A 23,108-nucleotide genomic window follows, 5' to 3' on the forward strand; every position below is an offset into this window, starting at 1 on the left:
GATCCTTCACTAACACAAGGGTTGGAAACATCGACCTACAAGCAGGTGAAAATCTGTGTATAACTTTTAACCCCCACTCACTTAACAACTAATAGCCTACTATTGGCCAGAAACTTTACCGATAACATAAACTGTCCATTAATGTTATATCTTATATGTATTATGTACTGCATCCTTACAATGAAGTAAGCTAGAGAAAATAGTGTTACTAAGAAAACAGTAAGAAAGGGAAAATACATTCCCAGACCAATACTGTAAAAAATCCACCTGTAAGTGGACTTATATAGTTCATACCTACCATGTTCAAGGGCCAGCTGTATATATCTCATTGTGTCAAATGTTATAAGAACAAAGATATTTGTCAGAGGACTGTGATAGGAAAATACTGAAAATACAGTATAAACAGAGGTGCCAGTGTGGCTCAGTTACGTCTGACTTCAGTCAGCCAGGTCATGATCTCATTGCCCCTGAGTTTGAGCCCTGCATTGGGATCTGTGCTGACAGCTGAGCCTGAAGCCTGCTTTAATTTTGTCTCTGTGCCCCTCCCCTGCTCGCACTGTCTCTCTCTAAAAAACATTTTAAAAATTTAAAAATGAAAATACAGGGTAAATATTCATTGACTGTTCACTTATTAAATACATAAATTATCGTATTTCTAAAAATGTTAATACTTTGCAGCCATAAACAATGAGGAAAGGAAGTTCAAGGGGTGCTCAGTGAAGTGACTCTGGTTTGTGAGCTAGAGCCCCGGCTTGGGCTCTGCACTGATGGTGGGAAGCCTGCTTGGGACTCTATGTCCCTCTCTTTCTGACCCTCCTCCTTCCCTGCTCTCTTTCTTTCTCTCCAAATAAATCAACTTAAGAAGTATATACATATTATTTATAAACACCTCTAAACAGCTAGGAATCAGGGCACAAGAAAGTGGTAACTAGGTCCCTAGGAGGCGAACCAGTCAGATGTGGGTAAAGAGTAGAAGGAATGGTTTTCACTAAATATCCTTTTATACATTTTGAACTGTGAACCATGTGAATGTATTTCTTTTTTTAAATTTTTTAATGTCTTTTATTTGTTTTTGAGACAGAGAGAGACAGTGTGAGCAGGGGAGGGTCAGAGAGAGAGGGAGACAGAATCTGAAGCAGGCTCCAGGCTCTGAGCCAGCTGTCAGCATAGAGCCCGACGCGGGGCTCAAACCCATGAACCGTGAGGTCATGACCTGAGCCGAAGCCGGCTGCTTAACTGACTGAGCCACCCAGGTGCCCCGTGAATGTATTTCATATTTAAAAAAAAAAAAGTAAATTATCAGGTCCAACTCCCTTATTTTACAGATGGAGAAACTGAGGCCCACATTAGTAAACAATAATGTTAATATACTCTTTAGTCAACTTCCATAATATCTACCTTTCATGGAAGGCTCTTCAACAGCTGTCTAACCATGTACCCTCCCATTTCTCCAGCTGCTTTGCTGGGAAGCAGCTAAGGAGGGATTTCGGAGCTTTACATATCCTGCTTTAGTGACAAATAACACAAGTTCCTGTTTCTCTTGCCCACTCTCACCTTTCTGTATAAAGAAGATTAAATGTACAACTACATTCTTCACAAAGGCCTTTGGCTTTTATTTACCTGGTCTGAATAGGACAAGTCAAATTTGATATGTCAAGCAAACAAACTGAAAAGGTCTTTTAGTTATGCAATGATACAAGGGCCTAAGTCCAATGGGGAATGGATCTCCCTGCTACTATCCCGGATACCCTTTGTTGTTGGCTAAGCCATGTCCCGAAATCCAGTAATCACAAGATGCACCCTTTCATACTCCTCACTGGACCCTTTTGAAATCATGACACATTTCATGTGCTAACCACCAGCGCCTTAGTATGAAAGGCGATGTCCAAGTCAGAAATAGGGCTCATTTTCATGTCACTTAAAGTATACAGCTTCTTGGGACACCTGGGCGGCCCAACTTTGGCTCAGGTCATGATCTCATGGTTCGTAAGTTCAAGCACCGCCTTGGTCTTGCTATCAATCAGCACAGAATCTCTGTCCCCCTCTCTCTGCCCTTCCCTAGTTTATGTCCCCCCCCACCAAAAGTAAGCATTAAGAAAAATGTACACAGCCCCTTACAGTTTGATTTAAAGAACACAACCTAGGTGCACCTGGTGGCTCCGTAGGTTGAGGATCTGACTCTTTATATCGCCTCAGGTCGAGATCTCCTGGTAGTAGGATTAAGCCCTACACTGGGCTCAGTGTGGAGCATGGAGCCTGCCTGGGATTCTCTCTCCCTCTCTCTCTGCCCCTCCCCTACTTGAAGTGGAAGCTGATAAAAAGCCATCAGAAAAGGCAGGAGGGGAAATAAAAGGAAGGAGTGGAATGGGGTGATGGTGGGGCGGCTGTGGGGTATACTTCACAGCGTGCCTTTGCCTTTCAAGACTAAGTTCCAGGTGCTCTTAAACTGCCTCAAAATTGTGTAAACACTCAGCACAGCTTCTCAGCACCTCTATTATCTAAAGACTCAACTTGACCAACAGAAAAAGGTCCTTCAACATTTCATTGATTGCTAGAGTTCTCCTCCCTTCCAAGATTCCCTGCAAACCATTCATCCCATTGACTCCTGGAATGCAGGTTTCCATCTCAGTGTGCACATTGCATAATGTCCTCAGCCTACAAAAGCACGTTGTATACAGAAGCCTAGGGCCTTTGTGTAAAAGGAAAGGAGGTAGGGTGGACCCTTCTCAAAGGTTTCCTTCTCTGCAGGGCTTTGCATTCCTAAGGATGGGCCCCTCCTCTGCTTGGGAAGGTCACCTAAATCTGAAGTGATATTACTCAAAGCAATGGGACTTCAAAAGTACTTCCTTCCCAGTCTCTACTGTAAGATTTCTTTTGGCATAAATGGCTTGTTTTAATGTATTAAGTATCAGACTCTTGACCACTTCTCATACTTAGTCATGATCTACAAAAACTTCTGATTTTTAAATTTGCCCTCCCTTCTCCCTCCCCATCCCCCAATCACGCCTGACTTGCCAACCTTATATGGCAGTTTTCTGGGGGATGCCTGGTCATTGATCTGACATCTTCCACTAGCTAAGTCCGGTTGTCATTGTAAACACTTGCTTTTCCAGTGATAATTATGCCATCTTCTCTTGTAGCACTTTCAAAAGGGATCAACAACAGAGCCAAACTAGGAGTGGCAGGCCAAGACTCAAGGTTCAGAGATACCTAAGAGTATGGTCTTTGGTTTTATTCACCATCTAGAACCTCTATTTTTCTCAATTTAAAATTGAGATTACAATCCAAAGGAAAATTCACCTGGGGTTTCTAACAGTTAATACCCATGCCCCTAGTAGTATTTACCATGTCTTCTCTCATTCAGTCCTCAGGTCAATTCCATGTTCTAGGACTATTAGAAAAATGAAGTAGATATTCACATGGAGTGGGGCTAGGGAGAATTTGACTTTTTACATCATGAACTCTTAAACCACTTGAGTATTTTTATATAATTCATGTCATTTAGGATAAATAACCCCACTTCCTACATGGCTAAATACAAACTTATCCCCTTGGCCTTCAGAGTACCAAAACAAATGTGTCCCTGCTCTTTTTTATTTTAATCCACTACTTCCCTGATGTGTTCTGCTGTCTTATACTCTTAGCAAACTCAAACCACAAAATTCTCTTAGCGATCTAACTAGGCTATTTTCTAATATCATGGGATCAACACTTCTTTCTCTCCTGCAGGGAAGTTGTGTGCTTATCAAGAGTGTCAGGTATGTTTGTTAATAAGTCAACTGGGGTGCCTGGGTAGCTCAGTCCATTAAGCATCCAACTTCGACTCAGGTCATGGTCTCACAGTTCATGGGTTCGAGCCTGCGTCAGGTTGTCTTGGGGCTCTGCAAGGACACCCTCACAGCTTGGAGCTGGGAACCTGCTTCAGATTCTGCCTCTGTCCCTCCTGCCCCTCTGTCCCTACTGCCAAGTGCACATTCTCTCCACAAATAAATTAACATTAAATAAAGAAAAAAGAAATCAACTTATGCCAATTGTGTTTACTATTATAATATAACTTAATAAAGTATTACATAAAGCAATTTAATGTCAGTGAGAAGAGGAAAACAGCAATAGCTAATATTGAGTTCTTAGTACCTGCCAGATGCTGTTCTACACGCTTTCCATGAATCTTCACAAGAACCCTAAAAACTAGATACTATCATTGTCCCTATTTTCCAAAGGAATAAACCAAGCAACTTGCTCAAGGCCTGTATAATTAACAAACAGCAAAACAGTTTGGCTCCAGACGTTAAGAATTTAGCTACTATACTACACAGCCTCTCTGGTAGTTGTTTCTATGAACACTAAAAGTTGTGGGGCGCCTAGGTAGCTCAGTGGCTCAGGTCATGATCTCAAGGTTCATGAGTGCTGACAGCTCAGAGCCTGGAGCCTGCTTTGGATTCTGGTCTCCCTTTCTCTCTGCCCCTCCCCTGCGTGTGTACTGTTGCTCTCAAAAATAAATAAAAACATCAAAAAAATTTAAGTTGAAAGATATGCAAAGACTAGATAAAGATGAGTCACACAGATACACAACACCTCTACCTTTTGTCAAAAGCTGTGTCTTCTACTATAATTATTATTTGTATACTTCAATTATCCCTGCTTTTCAACCATAAGCACTTTGAGGACAACAATGACTTACTCATTTTCCTAGTCTAAGCCAATACCGAGCACGTGGCCTTACACATGAAGCTTTTCAGATATTTCTTGGATTTTGTTCAGCCATTTTTCTGTTTCCAGTCACTGAAGAGAAAGAACACAATACCAACTCCCCCAAACTTATATATTCAATGCATATCACTATCACCATACCTATAACCAGGTTATAACTTTAAACAATAGTTTTTATAGTTTAATATTTACTATGTGTTCACTAGTACAGATTAGTATGGATGTGCTTACATATAAAAATTATCATCTCTATAACAAAATTACTGATAATTTGAAAGGAATTTTTAAAATTGCCACTTCCTGGTTAATCTTCCAGGGAGGAGTCAATATTTTCTAAATACATCTAAAAACTGTACTTAAATGCCTAATTCAAACTTGAGAGGAGGGTTGTGCTTTCCTTACCTCCGTATCCTCAACAGTACTTAAAAGATGCCTGGGTCTAATCCACTCCCCAAGTGTTTAGGGAGTCTGGGCCAAGTTCAGAGAGTTTAGAGGGCTAGGAAGGGAATTCAGGTTTCTTGATTCCTGGATGGGAATTCAGGTTTCTTGATTCCTGGTCCAATATTTCAGTTCAGGAAGACCCTGGCTTTTTAGTGGACCCAACCTTGCAGTTAAAGTCTTGAATGACTGAGGAAGCCTCATCACTATCTTCTCCTTTCTCTTGCTGTGTTCCCAAATGGTGACCGGGGCTTACAGGTCTGCAGTCTTTTTTTCTAATTTTTTAAATTTTTTTTGAGAGAGACAGTGTGAGCAGGGGAGGGTCAGAGAGAGAGGGAGACATAGAATCCGAAGCAGGCTCCAGACTCTGAGCTAGCTGTCAGCACAGAGCCCGACATGGGGCCCGAACCCAGGGACTGTGAGATCATGACCTGGTCCGAAGTCGGGCACCCAGGTGCCCCTGCAATATCTTAAATCACCAAAAATGCAGATCCAGATTTTTAGGTTCCTATCTAAAAAGGCTACTTAAATACCCTGGATGAAAACATTCCAAAATCAAGAATTCAAGATAAGCACTCAAATGATCCTTTAGCATTTTTGAAATGTTTATTTTTAAGAGAGAGCTGCAGGGGAGTGTGAGTTTGGGAAGGGCAGAGGGGAAGAGGATTCAAAGTTGGCTCCTCAGCAGTGAGCTTGATGTGGGGCTCAAACCCACAAACAGATCATGACTTGAGCCGAAGTCAACTGCTCAATTAACTGGGCCACCCATCCTTTAGCATTTTTTAAAAGCCCTATTCAGGGGCGCCTAGACGGCCCAGTTGGTTTGAGGGTCTGGCTCTTGATTTCTGGATTCTCTCTCCTTCCGGCCTCCTGGCCCCCCAGCTACCTCTCTGTTGGTCTGTCTCATAAACATAATAAAAGCACTACTCTAATGTTTCAGTGCTGGAAAGACAATCAGTATTAAGGAGAAGGATTAGAAGAGCTATGTAAATTACTTATGCCATTCATTCATTCTAGCCACGGTTCATATTCTAAACAGAACTACTGCACAGGGTTCCAGTTCTAGTGCTTAGGTTCTAGTGGAAACACTTTTCACGCTGTCAGCCTTCACTGTTTTATAACCATCTTAATCTCAGTTTAACAAAGGAATCCTAAGAGTTACATATAGTATTTCTAGCTATTCTATTCCTCTTCCCCTTCCCTAGAGCTTTAAATAGTGAAATCATCTTCATTTAACAAAGGGACTGAGCAACCCTGACTGTTCCTAGCTAGTACAGGCAAGAGCCATTGCTGGGCTCTCTGGGTCCCATGTGACAAAATCCTAAGAGCATAAATTACGAAATGGGAATAAGGGCGAATTCCATTACTCAGTCTAGTAAAGAATAAGAAACCATTATTGTCAAGAAGGCATAGTACACTACAACACACAGTTGACAACAAGGTGAATAAAACTGTCCCTGTCCTTAAGCTTACAATTTAGTAAAAGTACACAAACAGTAATAAAAAGCAGGAGGGAAGTACCAAGAGGTGGGAAATTCTCTAGGTGAATCACTATCAATCACTTCAGTATCACATTAACAGACTAAAACATTCAGGTAAGGGACACCTACCTGCTCTACTAAACCGATCTGGATACGCCCTGTGTTAAAGAATTAAAGAACTCAGTGAGATCTATGGAAATGGATGCTCCAGGGGCCTCAGGGTGGCTCAGTCAGTTAAGCGTCTTACTGGTTTCCACCCAGGTCATGTTTCACAGTTCTTGAGCCCTGCAGTTGGGTTCTGCGCTGACAGTGCAGAGCCCGGTTGGGAATCTTTGTCCCCCCTGTGCTCTTTCTCAGAACAAACTTAAAAAAAAATTGCTTAAGAAACGGATGCTACATTATCTACAACTCGGCTAAATCAGGCCTACCCGGAGTTTGTTTCAATAACTATCCCAGGTTAGTCAAAGACACTTAGATAAGATAGATACAGAGAGAAGGTGGAAACTGGAAAAAGAAAAGTCCCCAGCAACTGATGTTGATTTAGGTCTGTGGCAAGACAAAGCAAAACCCAGACCAACACTCGGTCTGGAGTTTTTGCACTTCTACAGTTTTCTCCTTTCCAACACTCACCCCCAGAATATCCCAGCTCTTCTGCACCTCAGTTGCATCGAGAGAGGAACTCACAGTCCAGCAGTAAATAAGCACTCAGTAAGGGTGCACGTTGCTTAAAAGCTGATAAGGTTCTTGTTCACCCATCAGCTCATAACTCCTGAATCAAGAGAGGAAGGATCCAGCCCTAGTCTGCCCTTTACTCTGTGTGACCGAAGACTAGTCATCCAAGTTCTTATTGCTTCGTTTCTCAATTGCAAATTCTGGAATTATGAGGGGACTGGGCTTGAATTCGATGACACCCGAGGTCTAAAAGCTCCTTGATCAGGCGGTACATGGAACTACTGGACAAATAACCCATTGAATAAACAGTGAGATCGGCCACAGGGGAGAGGCAATAGGGACGTAACCGCGTTTTACAAACCGGGAAAGTGGCACCGAACACCCTGTCCCAAGGTCACCCTACCTCCGTTACTGTAGGGGCCTGACCAAAAGCTCAGTTCTCCAGTCTTCCAGTCCCGGGCCCTTACTCCTTTCGCATAGCGGAGAAGAGTCGGGTCGAGGGTCCTCGTCCCGGAGGAGAAAGGACTGTGCCCCTGCCAAGGTAGGGAGAGGCCGAGGGGGTGCTTACCTTCCAGATCCAGTCTTGCCACCGGGAGCTCCTTCCTCGAACCTTAGCCCGTCAACACTGAACGACTCTTCGGAAGCCCCCTCCACTTATGCCCGGCTCGACGTGTCCACGACAGCCACCGAGCCTGCGGATTCCTGCCCCTGCCCCTCCCCCTGCCTCGTTGGCCAATCCCTGCGCAGGATTTTGGAGCTCCCGCGGATTTCACCGCCTCTGCAGGCTGGATAAGCTTTACGTCACGGGCGCGCGTGCCTGCGAGGTCCTCCCATTTGCCTTTCCCCCCACCTTCTCCAGACTCTAGGCTCCTCCCCGCCGTGCAACCGTGCGAGAGTTCGTCCTGCCGTAAAGCAGCACGCCGCCGCGGAATTTCACGACGTCGGCGGTGAAAGGCCCCGAAAATTCTTCGACTTCCCCCGCCTGCGGCTGGGTGAAAGGCACCGCGATGTTCGGTGCGGGAGACGAAGACGACACCGACTTCCTTTCGCCTAGCGGCGGGTGAGTGATTGAGAAGGGTGGGGCAGAGGGCGTGTCTGAGAGGACCCGGCAAATAGTTGGAGGGGTCGCTCCCTTATCAGACTTCTTCCGTACTTCCGGGTCCAGACCCCTGCCACATTCCGGTGCTCTACAGGTTTCAGAATCCGGGCAGAGTTCGAAGCTGCGCTGTATCTGCCCACCTCGTTTCTGGACCTGGCGTGTCCCCTGTGGTTATGGCCCTAAGGTTCGCCTTGTGCTTTGTGGGTCAGTTTCTCCTTCTGTGTAACGGGTTAGTGATGAGAACATCTGCCTCAGGGTTTTTATAGGAGTCAGTTGAGGTTGGTATGAGACTCTGTTCGCCGTGGGCAAGGCAGTGACACTTCAGAATTGGCACTTCTGGGTCAACTGCAGCATCCTTCAAGGCCCGTCTCAGATGTCACCTTTTGGTGCTTTCCCTTCTCCTGCATACCCGGGCAGAATGCATTGCTTTCTCTTCCTTATTCCCCCAGCTAGGCTGATTACCTCTGTCCTTGCAACACTGAACCTATTAGGTTATGAACCCAGACGGAACAGGGACTGCTTATGTCGTTCCTCTGTGTCCAGCGATCAGCACCACGTAGTGTGTATCCTGGAAGTGCCTGTTGAAAGAATGATAGCTGTGAGATTGCACCCTAAAGCTTAAACCCAGTATAAGAGACTGCAGTTGCTATCCCCCGTCCCCAGTCCTAGTGTGTGTTAGCCTGGGGCACAAGCCTTTAGACAGGATTCTTCGGTTCCTATAATGAGTTTAGCTTTTTCCCTCAGGTTGTGTCAGTAAACTGCTTGACCTTTGGGAGTAGCTGCCTATCCCGATCCTTGAAGAGCCTTTCTTGGATCACATGTTTAACAAATTTAAGAATGTGCGGAATTTGATGAATACACCAGGATACACCCCTCATCTTACTAACTACTAAGAGGTTACAAAAACGATTAAGCTGCCAAGCCTGCTCCACCCTTGTTGGAGAGTTCGATACAAGGATGACCATAAAATGCCTCCAGCTGTCTTGGTCTCCTATAGGATCTTTTGACTTACACTGACTGGATTTGTATTAGCGGACTCTTAAATCCTTTCTTCACCCTCCCCACCCCTGTTCCACCCTTGCTTTCACTTTGATGGGTTTGGGTTCTTTCTGTTACTGTTATTTTAAGAGTTAAAGAGTTTTTTTCTGTTTTGGCAAGTTGTCATATTTCCAAGATTGGATCAGCTTCTTACATTTTATCCTTTGTGTTTTCAATGTTGTAAAACTACTTGTAAGGGTTCCTTTAATGTGAAGTTTTTTCCATGTCATTTCTTCTAGGACATTTGTGACGATCACTTATTTATATTGATGTTTGCCCCCATTAAATTCCTCTGTATATCTAGAGTCTCCCAAACAGCAGTTCCTCAGTTTACCATTTCTTCTATAACTCCGTTTACATATGACCCAAATTTCACTTCTAGTTTTTATCACGTTAGTTTCTGTGCTGCACTTTTATCTTTGTTGGCCAGTTCCCTCTTTTGAGGATCTATTTTTTTTAATGCTGCATAAGTTTATCACTGGGAGACAAGACAGCATAAGCACATGCTTTTGCTCTCTGTCTCTTGAACTGGAAAACAGGTGTGCAGTGTCCCCTGACATTCACAACAGACTGAAAGAAATGATCCTGTTGGTCACTGATCATGACATGTGTCTGTTATGTAGTGATTTGTGGCCTGAAGAACTAGCTGCAAAATTTGTGCTTTCTGCATTTACGCACAGTTAACATACACCTTCATAAGTGAAATTGGCACCGTGCTGTTGAGGGACTAATGTTAGTTTAATTAAAACATGCTACTGATGATGTTGCCTGTAGGAACTGTGCAAACTGAGGGCTTCTTGTAGGAGAGCAGCAACTTCCATAAAGCAAAACTACAAGATATAAAAAGACAAATAGACACACTAATAGAGAAGACTATGCCAGACATCTCCCAAACCTAGTATAAAGTGATTAAAAAAAGACTAGTAATGATATATTTTTTAAAAGAGGGAAAACGCCTTTTGAATCAGTATTTTTTCCATACAAGTCCTTTTCATATATATGACTGTAACTTTTGTAACTTTATAAGAGAGACATTTAAAAAATTTTTTTAAGATTTTATTTTTAAGTAATCTCTATACCCAAAGTGGGGCTCAAACTCCTAAACCTAAGATTGAGTCATATGCTCTACCAACTGAGCCAGCCAGGTGCCCTATAAAAGATACTTTAAATTCACATTCTTCACTAAATAACGGTATTGGGGAGAAGTCTATAAATGAATATTAGAGCTCCCAACTTTTATGCAACAAGCAGTCTGTTGCTGAAAATGACAGGATAGATAAAAACAGTCATGTGCTCTTTTTCAGATTGCTGGCCTGAGATATATTTTAGTTCTAGGCATTTAACTATGCTCTTAAACATAGACAGCAGCTAATTGAAAGATAAAAGTGTTAGAAACAGGGGTGCCTGGGTGGCTCAGTCGGTTGGGCATCCGGCTTCGGCTCAGGTCATGATCTCACCGTTCATGGGTTCGAGCTGACAGCTAGCTCAGAGCCTGGAGCCTGCTTCAGATTCTGTATCTCCCTCTCTCTCTGACCCTCCTCTGCTTATGCTGTCTCTCTCTGTCTCTCAAAAATAAAAAAATAAAAAACATTAAAAAAAGTTTTAAAAAAGGGTTAGAAACAAAGTTGCACATATAACTTATTTTTATTCCCAGTAATAACCAGAAAAACCAAATCAAACGTAAGATTGAGAGTATCAGAAGTTTTAGAAGCAGTCTCTGATTTATCTATTCCTTCTTTGGTTTTTCCTGGGGAAGTAAAACATATGACAGTGAGCATTGCAGCTGCTTTCCATTTCCTCTTATAACTGTAATTTGCTGTAACTATACTTGCTTAGTAATTTTCATGTACTTTTACTTACTTGATTCCATTTAAGACATTCAAGCCCAGTAGAAGCGGGAGCATTAGTATCTTAGATGGCTGTCAAGGTGATTGATAATCTGTGTTCCAAATTTCCAGGCCTCTTCAAACCCATGGGTGACCTAAAAGTAGTAATCAGGAGGCTTGCTTTTCTTTCTTTTTTTTTTTTTGGTTGCTCTTTTCCTATCATCGTGACTTTGAAATGAAGAAATGCCTGTTAAGTGCATGGTATGTCACCTCAGTCTGTATAGATAGAAATAAGGCACAGTTCTTGCCCCAAGAAACTTCCAGTTTAGTAGGAGAATAAAACCAATCCAGTAATAATAATCGCAAAGTATTTTTAAGAGGCCAGTTATGTAAATATTTGCATTTTAGATTATATGAAAGTTATATGTAGGCAAATCTGATTAGCACAGTAATGATAAGTAACCTTATGATAAGGTGGAAAAGAGATAAATCTAGGAGCCCCTGGGTGGGCCCCAATGGTTAAGCATCCAATTTCGGCTCAGGTCATGATCTTGGTTCCTGAGTTTGAGCTCCACATGGGGCTCTGTGCTGACAGCTCAGAGCCTGGAGCCTGCTTCAGATTCTGTGTCTCCCTCTCTCTCTCTGCCCCTTCCCTGCTCGCACCTCTCTCAAAAATAAAAAAACATTTAAAAAATGTATTTAAAAAAAGATAAATATGGAACTGATCATCAGAAAATAGGTTCTGTAAAAGATATGGAAAAGTCTAGATTCTCATGTTGATTCTGCCCCCAGGGAGGAATGTAATCTTAACAAGTCACATCTCATCTTTGGTTTTCTATACCTCAGTCAATTAAATAATGGGCTTTCCCTAGGTGATCTTTGAGACCTTTCCCAGTTCTATATTTTTGTATTTATGCTAATAGCATTTTATAGTTGCAGGTCAGTTTGTGCACTGATTGAGCATTCTTTCTCCCTTACAGGGGTATCTGAGTTGAAATGACATTTTCAGTATATACATTTTTTAAGTTTATTTATTTATTCTTGAGAGAGAAAGATGGGGAAAGGGCAGAGAGAGGGAGAAGAACCCAAACAGGTTCCGTGCTATTAGCCCGACATGGGACTCGAACCCACGAACCCTGAGACCATAACCTGAGCTGAAATGAAGAGTCAGTTGTTAACCAACAGCTACCCAGGTGCCCCTCAAGCAGTATTTATAGGTAATAGAATCTATGCACATGTATCTAAAACAGTGTGTACTTACTCTGTGCCAGGTACCATACTAAGTATAAATACACATTACCGTATTTACTTCTCCCTACTGGTCAGTTAGGTGGTTTTTACTATTTATATCCATTTTACACATGGGAAATTCAGGGTCAGAGAGGTGAGTTGCCCAGAAGGACTTAGCTAAAAAGTGAAAGAGTGGATTTGAAATCAAGCAATCAGATTTCCACTAGACTGCCGTGTGCCCATTTTTATTATTCTGAGTGTAGGTGTTTGATGTCATAGTTCACAAAAGAAATACTTCAACAAAAAAAATCCCTGTTTATTAAAATATATTAATATAGTATAACTGCTGTGTGTTACTGTGTTTGATGAGAAAAGAAAAAGAGTATAAAGCAAAGGTTAGATAAAGACTTTGGCAACTAAATGTATTGGCTAACATCCATTCTTAAAATATAATTAATGCCATGATGACTTTTCCCATAATTATAAACTTAGAGACTCAAGTCCAGAGTTAACAAGCCCATTCTTGCTACCAGAGAGAAATGTGTACATTTGAGAATACTTTATAAGTGGAAAAAATAATAATTTACCAGAAACTTATACCCCTAAGTCTACATAGAGTTTATCAATGAATATTAATAGAAAACAGAATGGATTTGGAAGATAATTGGATTGCCCTGGCTTTTGGATTGGTTTTGCAGTCGTCAAGGCTGGTCTTTAGAGCATCTATGGAAGCATAGTTTACATGACACTTTTGTCTTTCCCTTGAAAAAAACATACTTGCAAAATTAAAACTGCAAATCCAATACCCATACCGAAGCTAACCAGGACATTCTTTTCTTATCACTTATTGGTCCATAAGCTATTGTATGTTTACTAGGTGCTAAGTTTTGTATATCTTTCACTGTGTTAAAGGCATTGCCCTACTCTCCCAGAATCTTACTTTTTTAGGGAATCTTCCCATATCGTCTCTGTAAAAGGAGAAATCTTGGTTTCCTTTTAATTTTATTAGCATTTGTTGATGTCTTATTTAGGCCAGTACTGCTCTCTACACTTGAAATCTCATTTAAGCCTCTTAGTACTTTAAAATAGGCATTATTGGCCCCATTTACAGGAAACTTTCAATACACTACCTTGAAAGAACAGGGTAGTCGTTGTAAATTACATTAAATTTATTTTGTAAAACGTATGTATGTATGTATCATACATTAAAATTATTGAGGGGAAAAGGTACCAAGATGTTTTTAGTAATCTCTATACTCGACAATGTGGGGCTTGAACTCACAACCCCAAGATTAAGAGTCACATGCCCTGCTATCTGAGCCAGCCAGGCATCCCTCAATATTTACATTACCTAAACCAAAGATGGATGCCATTGGAGAAAAGGAGCTCAGAGCTAGATTAGACTTTGAGTTCATTTATGGAGCCTGTTGCATACCAGACCCTAGGCAAAATATTCAGTCAAGTGGTGATTACAATAAATTGTCAATTATCATGTTATATAATTACTGATTGAATAACTTCTATTAATCTTTGTGGGGCACAACTCCATACAACAGCTGTCTGATATGTATCTCATATTACAGCTTGCAATTATTCATTATGTAATGCCAATTTCTTTGTTAGAGTATGTAAGCTCCTTGAAACTAGAACCCAGTTTTGCTCACCATATAGCATTTAGCACAGCGTCTGATACATATTTCTTGAATGAACAAAGTAGGCTCCCATGGGAGCTCCTACGAAGGTCATCTAACCTAGACTTTGAGATTAGGGGCAACTTCCAGGGGAGAGGAGGAACAAGAAGAATGTTTTAAGCAGAGGGAACAGCATATCCAAAGCTAGGGATTAGAAAGAGCTTGCTTTATTTGAGAAACTAAAAGTGCTGTGTAGCACACAGTTGGAGATGAGAAATGGTCAGATAGGAAGCTGGGGAAGTATGGAGAGGTGAGGTCTTGAAGGGCTTTATAAAGCTGTCTTATGGAGTTTGGATTTTTATCTGGGTAATATTGAGGTATTATTGAGGGTTTTAGGTAGGAAAGAGACTTGGTCAAGTTTGGTTTTTAGGAAGAAGACTGAATGCAGTGGGGAGAATGGATAAGAAGCAGGTAAGACCCAGGCAGGGAGGTGAGTCAGGAGGCAATTGGAATAATTCGAGTTAGATGGTTATGATGGAGACCTGAACCAAGTAAGTGGCAGTGAGGATGGGAAGTGCAAGGGTTCAAGCAGTGCTGAGCAAGTGAAGTCAAGTGAACTCACGGAAAGGCAGGGATGATGCCCAGATTTCAGTTTGGGTTGTGTATGTGTGCAGAAAAGAGTTACCACGGGATGTGACAACATCATCCTTAGAAAGTCCGTTTACTCCTGGCTGGCATCTGGGAACTTAATTGGTAAACAGCTCCATGCACAGATACGAAGCTTCCCATAAATGATGAAGTGCTTAGGTGCATGAAGTGTTTACACACACGGTATGGTTTGTACTGAACCTTGCCTTCTTTCTGGGAGTGTAGAATTTTGGTTCAGGGGCGCCTAGGTGGCTCAGTCAGTTGAGCATCCTGACTCTTGATTTTGACTCAGGTCATGATCCCAGGGTCGTGGGATCAAATGCCGCCGACACCTCCCCCCCCCCCCCCACCCCCGTCCCCCACCCCGAGGTAGGGGGGAGCCTGCTTAAGATTTTCTCTCTCTTTCCCTCTGCCCCTCTCCCTCGCTCACATGCATGTGCTCTTTCTCGCCCTCTCTCGGGGCAGGGGTGGGGGTGGGGAGAGGTTGAGCAAAGGAAGAAGAGTCCAAGGAATTAAACAAGGACCCAGAGACATGAGAAGGAAGGATCCCATTAGCATTTATTGATGTCTTACTAGGCCAGTTCCTTCTCCCACCCCTGCAAATATCCCCAAGGAAGTCAAGGGAAGAGTTGTTTGAAGAAGAACAAATTAGTTGACAGTGTATAAAGGCAGCACAAGACCAAATTAGATAAAGACTGATAGTAACAAAGAGGTTGTCGGTGACTTTAACAAGAGCAGTTTCATTGGAATGGTTGGGGCATAAGATTCCTTGCAAGGGATGGGTAGAGAATGGTTCTGCCTGATACATGAAATGCTAGGACCATGTTTGATGGAGTTAGTTTGGAGCACAATTTTATTTCAGTGTAATAAGCTAGTAAAAGGTAGGAAGCCATGACTTGCTAAAAGCAAGAATTTACATTTTTAAGAGACTGCTGAGAGCATCCAGACCAGTCACCTCAATTATATACACAGAAACTAAGGTCAAGAAGAAGAGATGCCTTGACCAAAGTCCTGAGGACAGGCAAGGTTAGCTGATGCTGTTCAGATCAGAAATACAATCTTGATTTCGAAGACACTTAGCTGTCACTTCCAGTATTGACTTGGTGGGATGTACAGTCAAGGAGGTATTTGTTCAAGGTTGGAGGTGAGCAGCTTTCATAATGATTCCAGGTTTGAGACACGTCAAATGAAATGTCATTCTCATTTTCTACTAACAGTGCCAGATTGGCATCTCTTTTTGGACTGGATCAGGCATCTGCTGGCCACGGAAATGAATTCTTCCAGTACACAGCCCCGAAGCAGCCTAAGAAAGTCCAGGGAACAGCAGCAACAGGTAAGTTAAAAGGCTACGATTGGCGCCTAACAGGTTAGTTGGTGCCTCAATCCGTGTGGCCAAGCTCACCGCCAAGGGTGCATTCTCTCTCTGAGCTCTAAGATCTCAAATTCCAGCAGCTAGCTAGATAGTGCTCGGAAGTTGGCGGAGGAAGGCCACAGGCCAACTCCTTTCCCTCATGTGACCAGCACTCTCTAAAACTGCCTGGGGCACTCCTACGTAGGCTCTGTCCAGTGTTTTGGCAAAAAGGAAGAGCCGCTTTTCACTTCTTTTTTCTGGATAGGTTAGATGTATGCTGACAGTGAATTCTTCCCAACTAGACAGTGATGCTCAGTGCTGTTTCCCCCGTACCTTTCATTGTGACAGAGACACAGTGAATGAACATTTGTTGAATGAAAGGAGAAAAAAAGGGGAACTAATGTTTCTAAAATGCCTGCTATGCAACTGCTCTCAGGTGCTTTGCATAGATTGCCTTATTTAATTCTCTCAACAAGTAAGACTACCCCCAGTTTAGAGGCTCGGAGAGGTTTAGGGACTCTATCAAGGTCACGTAGCAGTAAATGACATAGTTGATATTTGAACTCTGACCTGATTCACTCCAAAGCTCTTCCCTCTATACTTTGCTGTCTTTGTGTAAGAACCTGAAGAGGAATGAGGGACCAATAGAAATAACCCTGAGCAGAACAGATGGTAAGGGACATTAAATGATGTGCTGTGTGAAGATGAAAGTACTGAGTGCCTTTTCCATCCTTGGCACAACGCCGGCACTGAGGATGTTGCTGGTATATTGAGCGTTGAAGAGTTGCAACGGATGTTATATGGACCGTAAGCCTCAAGTATTTACTGTTGGCCCTGTACAGACAATGTTTGCTGACCCGTGCTCTAAATCTTACCCGTCACTTTTAGCAGCTTTGTTATAGATTGCTGGTCCTGGTCTCCAAGCCATCACCTGGCCAGATTTCTAGTAGGCTGTGCCTTTCCATTTCCTCTGGCATGTTTCTTCATCAGCAGTGTGATTCTGACCTAATTTAAAGTGGTTGAGTTCATGGATCTGGATTAAAATAAACAACCCCAACCCCCTCCCAGTGAGGGAACTTGATTTTGTTTTAATCAGAAAACAACAACCATGAGCCAATTACACTTTTAAAGGGAAATTATAGAGGCAGTTCAACTTAAAAATTACCTATAAAGTCTTATGCAGGCATTTGGAAAAATAAAGTAGCAAGACCGGAGACCCTCTCTGTTCAAGGGATGTTTGTAGAAGAAGTCTTTGTGGGGAAGGTGGCTGCAGTGCCGGTCTTGAATCTCTTCAGATCTCAATATAAAAACAGCATATCTACAGGACAGATGTACGGATGATATGAACACCACCACCAGTTGAAAAGGTATCTTCATGAATATCCCAAAATACAAGCGGGTCTGGACAGGCCTCTAACAGCCACAGGGCTGTGTAATGTCAGCATTTGCACGGGAGCATACAAGGTAGCGAAGGGACATCGCCATCAGAAAATGGGAGAGCCCCCGCTAGCCACCAGATGTTCCTGGAAAGTATGGCAGGCCAAGCTGAAACTGGAAAGCGTTGGCCCACTCTAATTGTGGCTAAGAACAAGGGATCGATAACGGGGACTGGAAGAACTAGAGAGTAGTCTGCTCATATGAACTGGGTTTTTTTTTTCTTTTTCTTTCTAAAAGTAGGCTCCATGCTCAGCGTGGGTCTTGAACTCATGACCCTGAGATCAAGAGTTCCAGTCTCTACCAATTGAGCCAGCCAGACACCTTGCTCCTGTGAACTTTGGAAACTCACCCCCTAGAGTGGCCTTCCAGGACAGGTCCCCACACAGAAAAGATCCTGCTGGGAGTGGGATTAAAATCGAGGAGGACAGGGATATATTAGAAGCCAAGGAGAGAAGATCCAAATAAAAGTAGGGATGGGGCTGGGCACCTGGGTGGCTCAGTCAGTTACGCATCCGGCTTAGACTCGGGTCATGATCTCACGGTTCTTGGGTTCGAGCCCCATGTCAGGTTCTGTGCTGACAGCTCAGAGTCTGGAGCCTGCTTCAGATTCTGCGTCTACTTCTCTCTCTGCCCCTCCCCCACTCTGCTCTGTCTCTGTCTCTCTCACTCAAAAATAAGTAACAACAACAAAAAAGTAGGGATGGAGCACCTGGGTGGCTCAGTTGGTTGAGCCTCCTACACTTGATTTCAACTCAGGTCATGTCCCAGGGACGTGGGATTGAACCCTGAGTCGGGCTCCACACTGAGCGTGGGGCCTGCTTGAGATTTTCTCTATGTCTTTCTGTTTCTCCCTCCGCCTCTTCTGTTCCCTCTCTCCCTCTCCCCCTTTCCCTCCTCCTCTGCCCCTCCCCCTCTTTCACTCTCTCCCTAAAATTAAATAATAATAATAAAAAAGAAAAATAAAAGTAGGAATAGAAATAGAATCAGGAAGTCTCCGGAGGAAGTCACGCATTTTTTAACTCTATGCAAAAGCAACAGAAGAGGGAGCTCTATGAAGTTAGGAAAGTCACTTGAACCCTAATTCCTCAACGTTCAGGAAAGTAGACTTCCCATTAAATGAGCAGTAGGAACTTAGCAGAATCCAACTCCACGTAAAGTTATAAGAACAAAGAGAGCAAGAAACAAAATAATATCCCTACAGTGAGAGCTTTAGAGATTCTGTGAGAATGTTTCTCAAAAACTATAACCGTTTTACATTAATAATATACCACCGTTTAACATTAATAATATAAGACATGAAATGAGAATGTAAATGAGAATTTGAAAATCTCAGAAGCAAGTGATAAGACTCAGGCAAGAATTAAAGACATAAGAGAAAAATTATTTCAGAATCAAAGGCTAAGCAAAGAAGATCCAAAAAAATCTGAAAGTACATATTAAAAGAAGTCCCTGTCGCCGGGGAATTCAAGAACCTGCAATACTGATTTCAGAGAGGAGGAAGGGCTAAGCCGGTAAGATCCCACAATGGTGGGCACCTGACTTCCCTTCTAGCAACTGCGGGAACAGCCTTCCCACAGGGCACTAGCCAGCCGGACGAGAGTGTCCCGGGGGAAGCTGAGCTGACCCAAAGGAGGGTGCGAGGCTGACCTTGGGGAGATAGTGATTTTTCTCTGCGTTTCACACTTGTCCTGATAACCTGCCTCTGGCCTTACTTTCTTTCTTACAACTTATCAGGAGAGAAGTATTATTGTGATGTTACATACAACTGGACAGTAGTGGTTTTGAATAACAACTGTGTTGTAGGTTTTTACAAACTAAAAAGGAAAACATGAGTCACAGATTAGGAGAGTAAGTAAATAATGTAACTGGCAATTCAGAACAAAACAGATGACTATTACAAATCTAGAGAAAATATTCAATCCCTGCTTCATTGTAATCAATAAAAGCAAATGAGAACAGCAGTGACACAGTGTTTCCCTTTTTCCCACTACCCTGCTTTGTTGGTAAAGATTTAAAAAGACAGTCCCCTCATATTAGCAGGGGTGCAAAGCCGGCATACTCACCGTGCCGGTGGGGGTGTAAACCGATGCCGTAATTCTGAAATGCATTTGGGCAGGACGTAACAAGCCTTTAAATGTTTTACACTGCTTCACTCCATAATTCCAGCTTTAAGAACGTATTCTAAGAAAGTAATTAGAGGTATGTACATAAATGTATGTTTTCAGGATGTTCACTGTAGCATTATTTATAACAGAAGAAAATTTGGAAACAGTTCAAAGAAATGTCCAATAATAGGACATTGAATGGATTCTAGTAGAGTCATAACATAGTATTTTATATAACCACCAAAAAGCATTTTTAGAACTATTTTATCTTTGTTTTAGAGAATGCTTTAAAAGAAATAGTAAGAAAAGGAAGTTGTCAAATTGGATTCTTAATTTTGTTTAAAAATATAAGAAAACTGAAGTTTCTTGTCTTGAAAAAGGAACTAGGAATAGATGTATCAAATTATTAGTGTTTCTTTTTAACCAGGAGACTACAGGTCATTTTCATTTTCCTTATCCGTTTCTGTATTTGCTATGTTTTGCATATTCATATTTCATTTCATATTCATATTTATTTACATATACTCCATAATCAGAAAAAAATTTTGGGTCAATATTGTTAAAAAACAAAATTCATACGAGTAAATTTTAAAGATCTTCCTGGTTTTATTCAGCGATTCATGAATTGGGCAGCCTCCAACCTAGCACTCAGAAAGGAGCTCTGAGGAGTCGAAGGAAAGGACTTACAGAGAACAGGGAGCAGGAACGAGGAAGTTTCAGCAGGCCAAACGCAAGATCCTTATTGCACGATCGCTTTCCTGCAGGGGAAGGCAGGGGGCTAGCACCCAGATTGCCTCACGTGTGCTGAGCTGGGAATTCCTGATTGACTGGTTTAAGATTCCATTTCAGGGAGAGCCGAAACTGAGTTAGTCTAAGTTTGGTGACAGCTTTACCATAAGTGACTCCATTTTAAGCCTTCCATCTTCTTTTTGACAATACAAAAAAGAAAGAAAGAAATCAAGCAAGAATGCTTTTGAAAGTAAGTTCTTGGGGCGCCTGGGTGGCTCAGTCGATTAAGCGTCCGCCTTCAGCTCAGGTCACAATCTCACGTTTGTGGGTTCGAGCTCCGCGTCGGCCTCTGTGCTGACAACTAGCTCAGAGCCTGGAGCCTGCTTCAGATTCTGTGTCTCCCTCTCTCTCTCTGACCCTCCCCTGCTTGCGCTGTCTCTCTGTCTCTCAAAAAGAAATAAAAGCATTAAAAAAATGTTTAAAAAAAAAAAGAAAGTAAGTTCTTGGTTTCTGTGTCTTTACCAGCGTTCTCCCTACTCTTCCATCAACACATTCGTATGGTGAGTGTAAATATGCAATTTGCTCTACATTTACTGTTTTATTTAAAAAAATTTTTTAATGTTTATTATTTTTGAGAGGCAGAGCATAAGCGAGGGTAGGGACAGAGGAAGAGGGAGACACAATCTGAAGCAGGCTTCAGGCTCTGAGCTGTCAGCACAGAGTCCGACATGGGGCTTGAACTCACAAACTATGAGATCATGACCTGAGCCAAAGTCAGACGCTTTACCGACTGGGCCACCCAGGCCGATAAGCCAAAATATACTATTTTAAAACATTAGTGTTACCCTATACTAATGCAAAAGGTAAGTAATGGAAATGATCTGAATATCATCATGAATTTTCTACCCCGAAATAAGGGCAGGAGAAATAACTTTATTTATATTTATTATAGCTGGCAAAATATTGGAGAAAAGAAAGTAGATGGACTATGCCCTTGCCGAGTTTGGAGTGGAGGTAGAGTCCTGGATTCTAGTCCTAGGCTTGCTGCTATCATCGTGTAAGGCGTTTGGGTGCTTAGAGCCTCAGGGTCCTCATCCCCAGATGAGGTCCTAAGGCTGTTTTGCAGATCAGATAAGGATAATGGTCATGAACGCCCTGTACCTCTTAACTGTAAGATGTAAAGAGGAATTTTGAAGTTGCTTTAGTGGTTAAAATCAGTTTCAAGAAAGACGTGAATGACACCTTTGTTTGTTTTTTCCTTCATCTTCAGGAAATCAGGCAGCACCAAAACCAGCACCCAGTACCACAGGCACTTCTACCGTATTGGTTGCAACGGCCGTCCATGCGTATCGATAGTAAGTAGCTGAGAAGGAGCGCTCTGACGCTGGGGTTCGGCGCCCATCTTTTTTCTGTTCATTTTGAAATGAACTACCGTTCGGCTGCACAGGCCTTCCACGGACAAAGTATCAGTAATGCTTTGGAACATTTCACTTCAAGACTTCTGTACGTCAAACCTCAAAGAGCCGTCATCTTGTATACGCTCTCTAGGAAGTGCTTGTACCCTCAGCATCTGCCTTCTGAAGACTGAAAGAAAGCCACCTCCCTGAGACGTTCTGAGTAAATATTTAGAGAGTAAAGAAGTTGTAGGAGAGCTTTAAACTATTAACTGCTCGCCTCTGTCCTTTCCTAGAGGCTGAATGACTAGATTCCCCACATGGCAGAAGCGAAAGCTTAGTTTAAGGAAATATTAATATTTAATTATTTTTCTTGCTTCTGTAGCACAAATGGGCAGTATGTGAAGCAGGGCAAGTTTGGCGCCGCAGTCCTGGGGAACCACACAGCCAGAGAGGTGAGAGCGCCTGTGTATTTTCAGGTGTCCCGGATCGTACTGACAGCCGGTTTGTACCTGCACTTGCCCAGCGTCTCACGTGTCAGAGGATTAGAATGATTGTACTGAATGTGAATTTTTAATACAAGGTACATAGTAACAGTTATAGTCACATCTTGCTTACAGTCGAGCATTAAAACAAAGCAACCCCTCCAAGTCTTGTAAGTTTGACCTTTGTGTTCATGGAACTAGCTTACCACTGGAGAGTTTTAGAGTCAACCATTTATCAAGGACAGTCCTTTGTTAGGTAAGGAACGCCCTGTAATGTTCTGTCGGAGCATTCTGTCTTTACGCCTGAGTTAATGACCGTGTTTATCCTTTGAAAGTTTGACAATGAGTTGGGCAATCGATCACACAATACTACTGGTTTGGGTCAAAAAGAAAATATGGTTGGCAGCCCCAAGACCGGATTTCCTTGTGTGGGTTGTCTCGAGCTTCAAATTCTGCTCCAGAACATTTTAAACATTGGTGAGAAAAGCCTAAGAAATGACAGAGTTTCAAAGGTCCAGTGAACTAAGGGCCATGCTCCTGAGACACCCAGAGACCTAGATAGGACGGCGTGTTCAGGTAACTAATATAATAGATAACACTCATTTGTATTAAAAAAATTTTTTAATGCTTTTTTATTTATTTTTGAGAGACAGAGAGAGACAGCTGGAGCAGGGGAGGGTCAGAGAGAGAGGGAGACACAGAATCCGAAACAGGCTCCAGGCTCTGAGCTAGCTGTCAGCACAGAGCCCGACGCGGGGCTCGAACCCACGAACCGTGAGATCTGACCTGAGCCGAAGCCGGATGCTTAACCGACTGAGCCACCCAGGCGCCCCA

At 42.5% G+C, this 23,108-nt stretch overlaps 2 protein-coding genes across 5 annotated transcripts in view; one reads left to right on the forward strand and one right to left on the reverse strand.

Annotated features, from left to right (window-relative positions):
• SLC31A1 (solute carrier family 31 member 1) overlaps window positions 1–8,023 on the reverse strand; it is a 29,910-nt gene extending 21,887 nt beyond the window's left edge. Inside the window, exon 1 of the mRNA XM_029919883.1 lies at window positions 7,870–8,023. The gene's annotated coding sequence lies outside the window, so the exon portion shown is untranslated. The remainder of the gene's footprint in view (window positions 1–7,869) is intronic.
• A 209-nt stretch (window positions 8,024–8,232) lies between these two features.
• Window positions 8,233–23,108, forward strand: part of FKBP15 (FKBP prolyl isomerase 15) — a 53,356-nt gene continuing 38,480 nt past the window's right edge. For all 4 annotated transcript variants that reach the window (XM_029920644.1, XM_029920646.1, XM_029920647.1 and 1 more), the window contains exons 1-4: window positions 8,233–8,361; window positions 15,991–16,106; window positions 21,666–21,750; window positions 22,175–22,244. In XM_029920644.1, coding sequence (XP_029776504.1) covers window positions 8,309–8,361; window positions 15,991–16,106; window positions 21,666–21,750; window positions 22,175–22,244 — 324 coding nt within the window. In that variant the 5' untranslated portion in view covers window positions 8,233–8,308. The remainder of the gene's footprint in view (window positions 8,362–15,990; window positions 16,107–21,665; window positions 21,751–22,174; window positions 22,245–23,108) is intronic.

Source organism: Suricata suricatta, chromosome 13 (genome assembly GCF_006229205.1).
Source record: "Suricata suricatta isolate VVHF042 chromosome 13, meerkat_22Aug2017_6uvM2_HiC, whole genome shotgun sequence".
Classification (NCBI taxonomy): Eukaryota; Metazoa; Chordata; class Mammalia; order Carnivora; family Herpestidae; genus Suricata; species Suricata suricatta.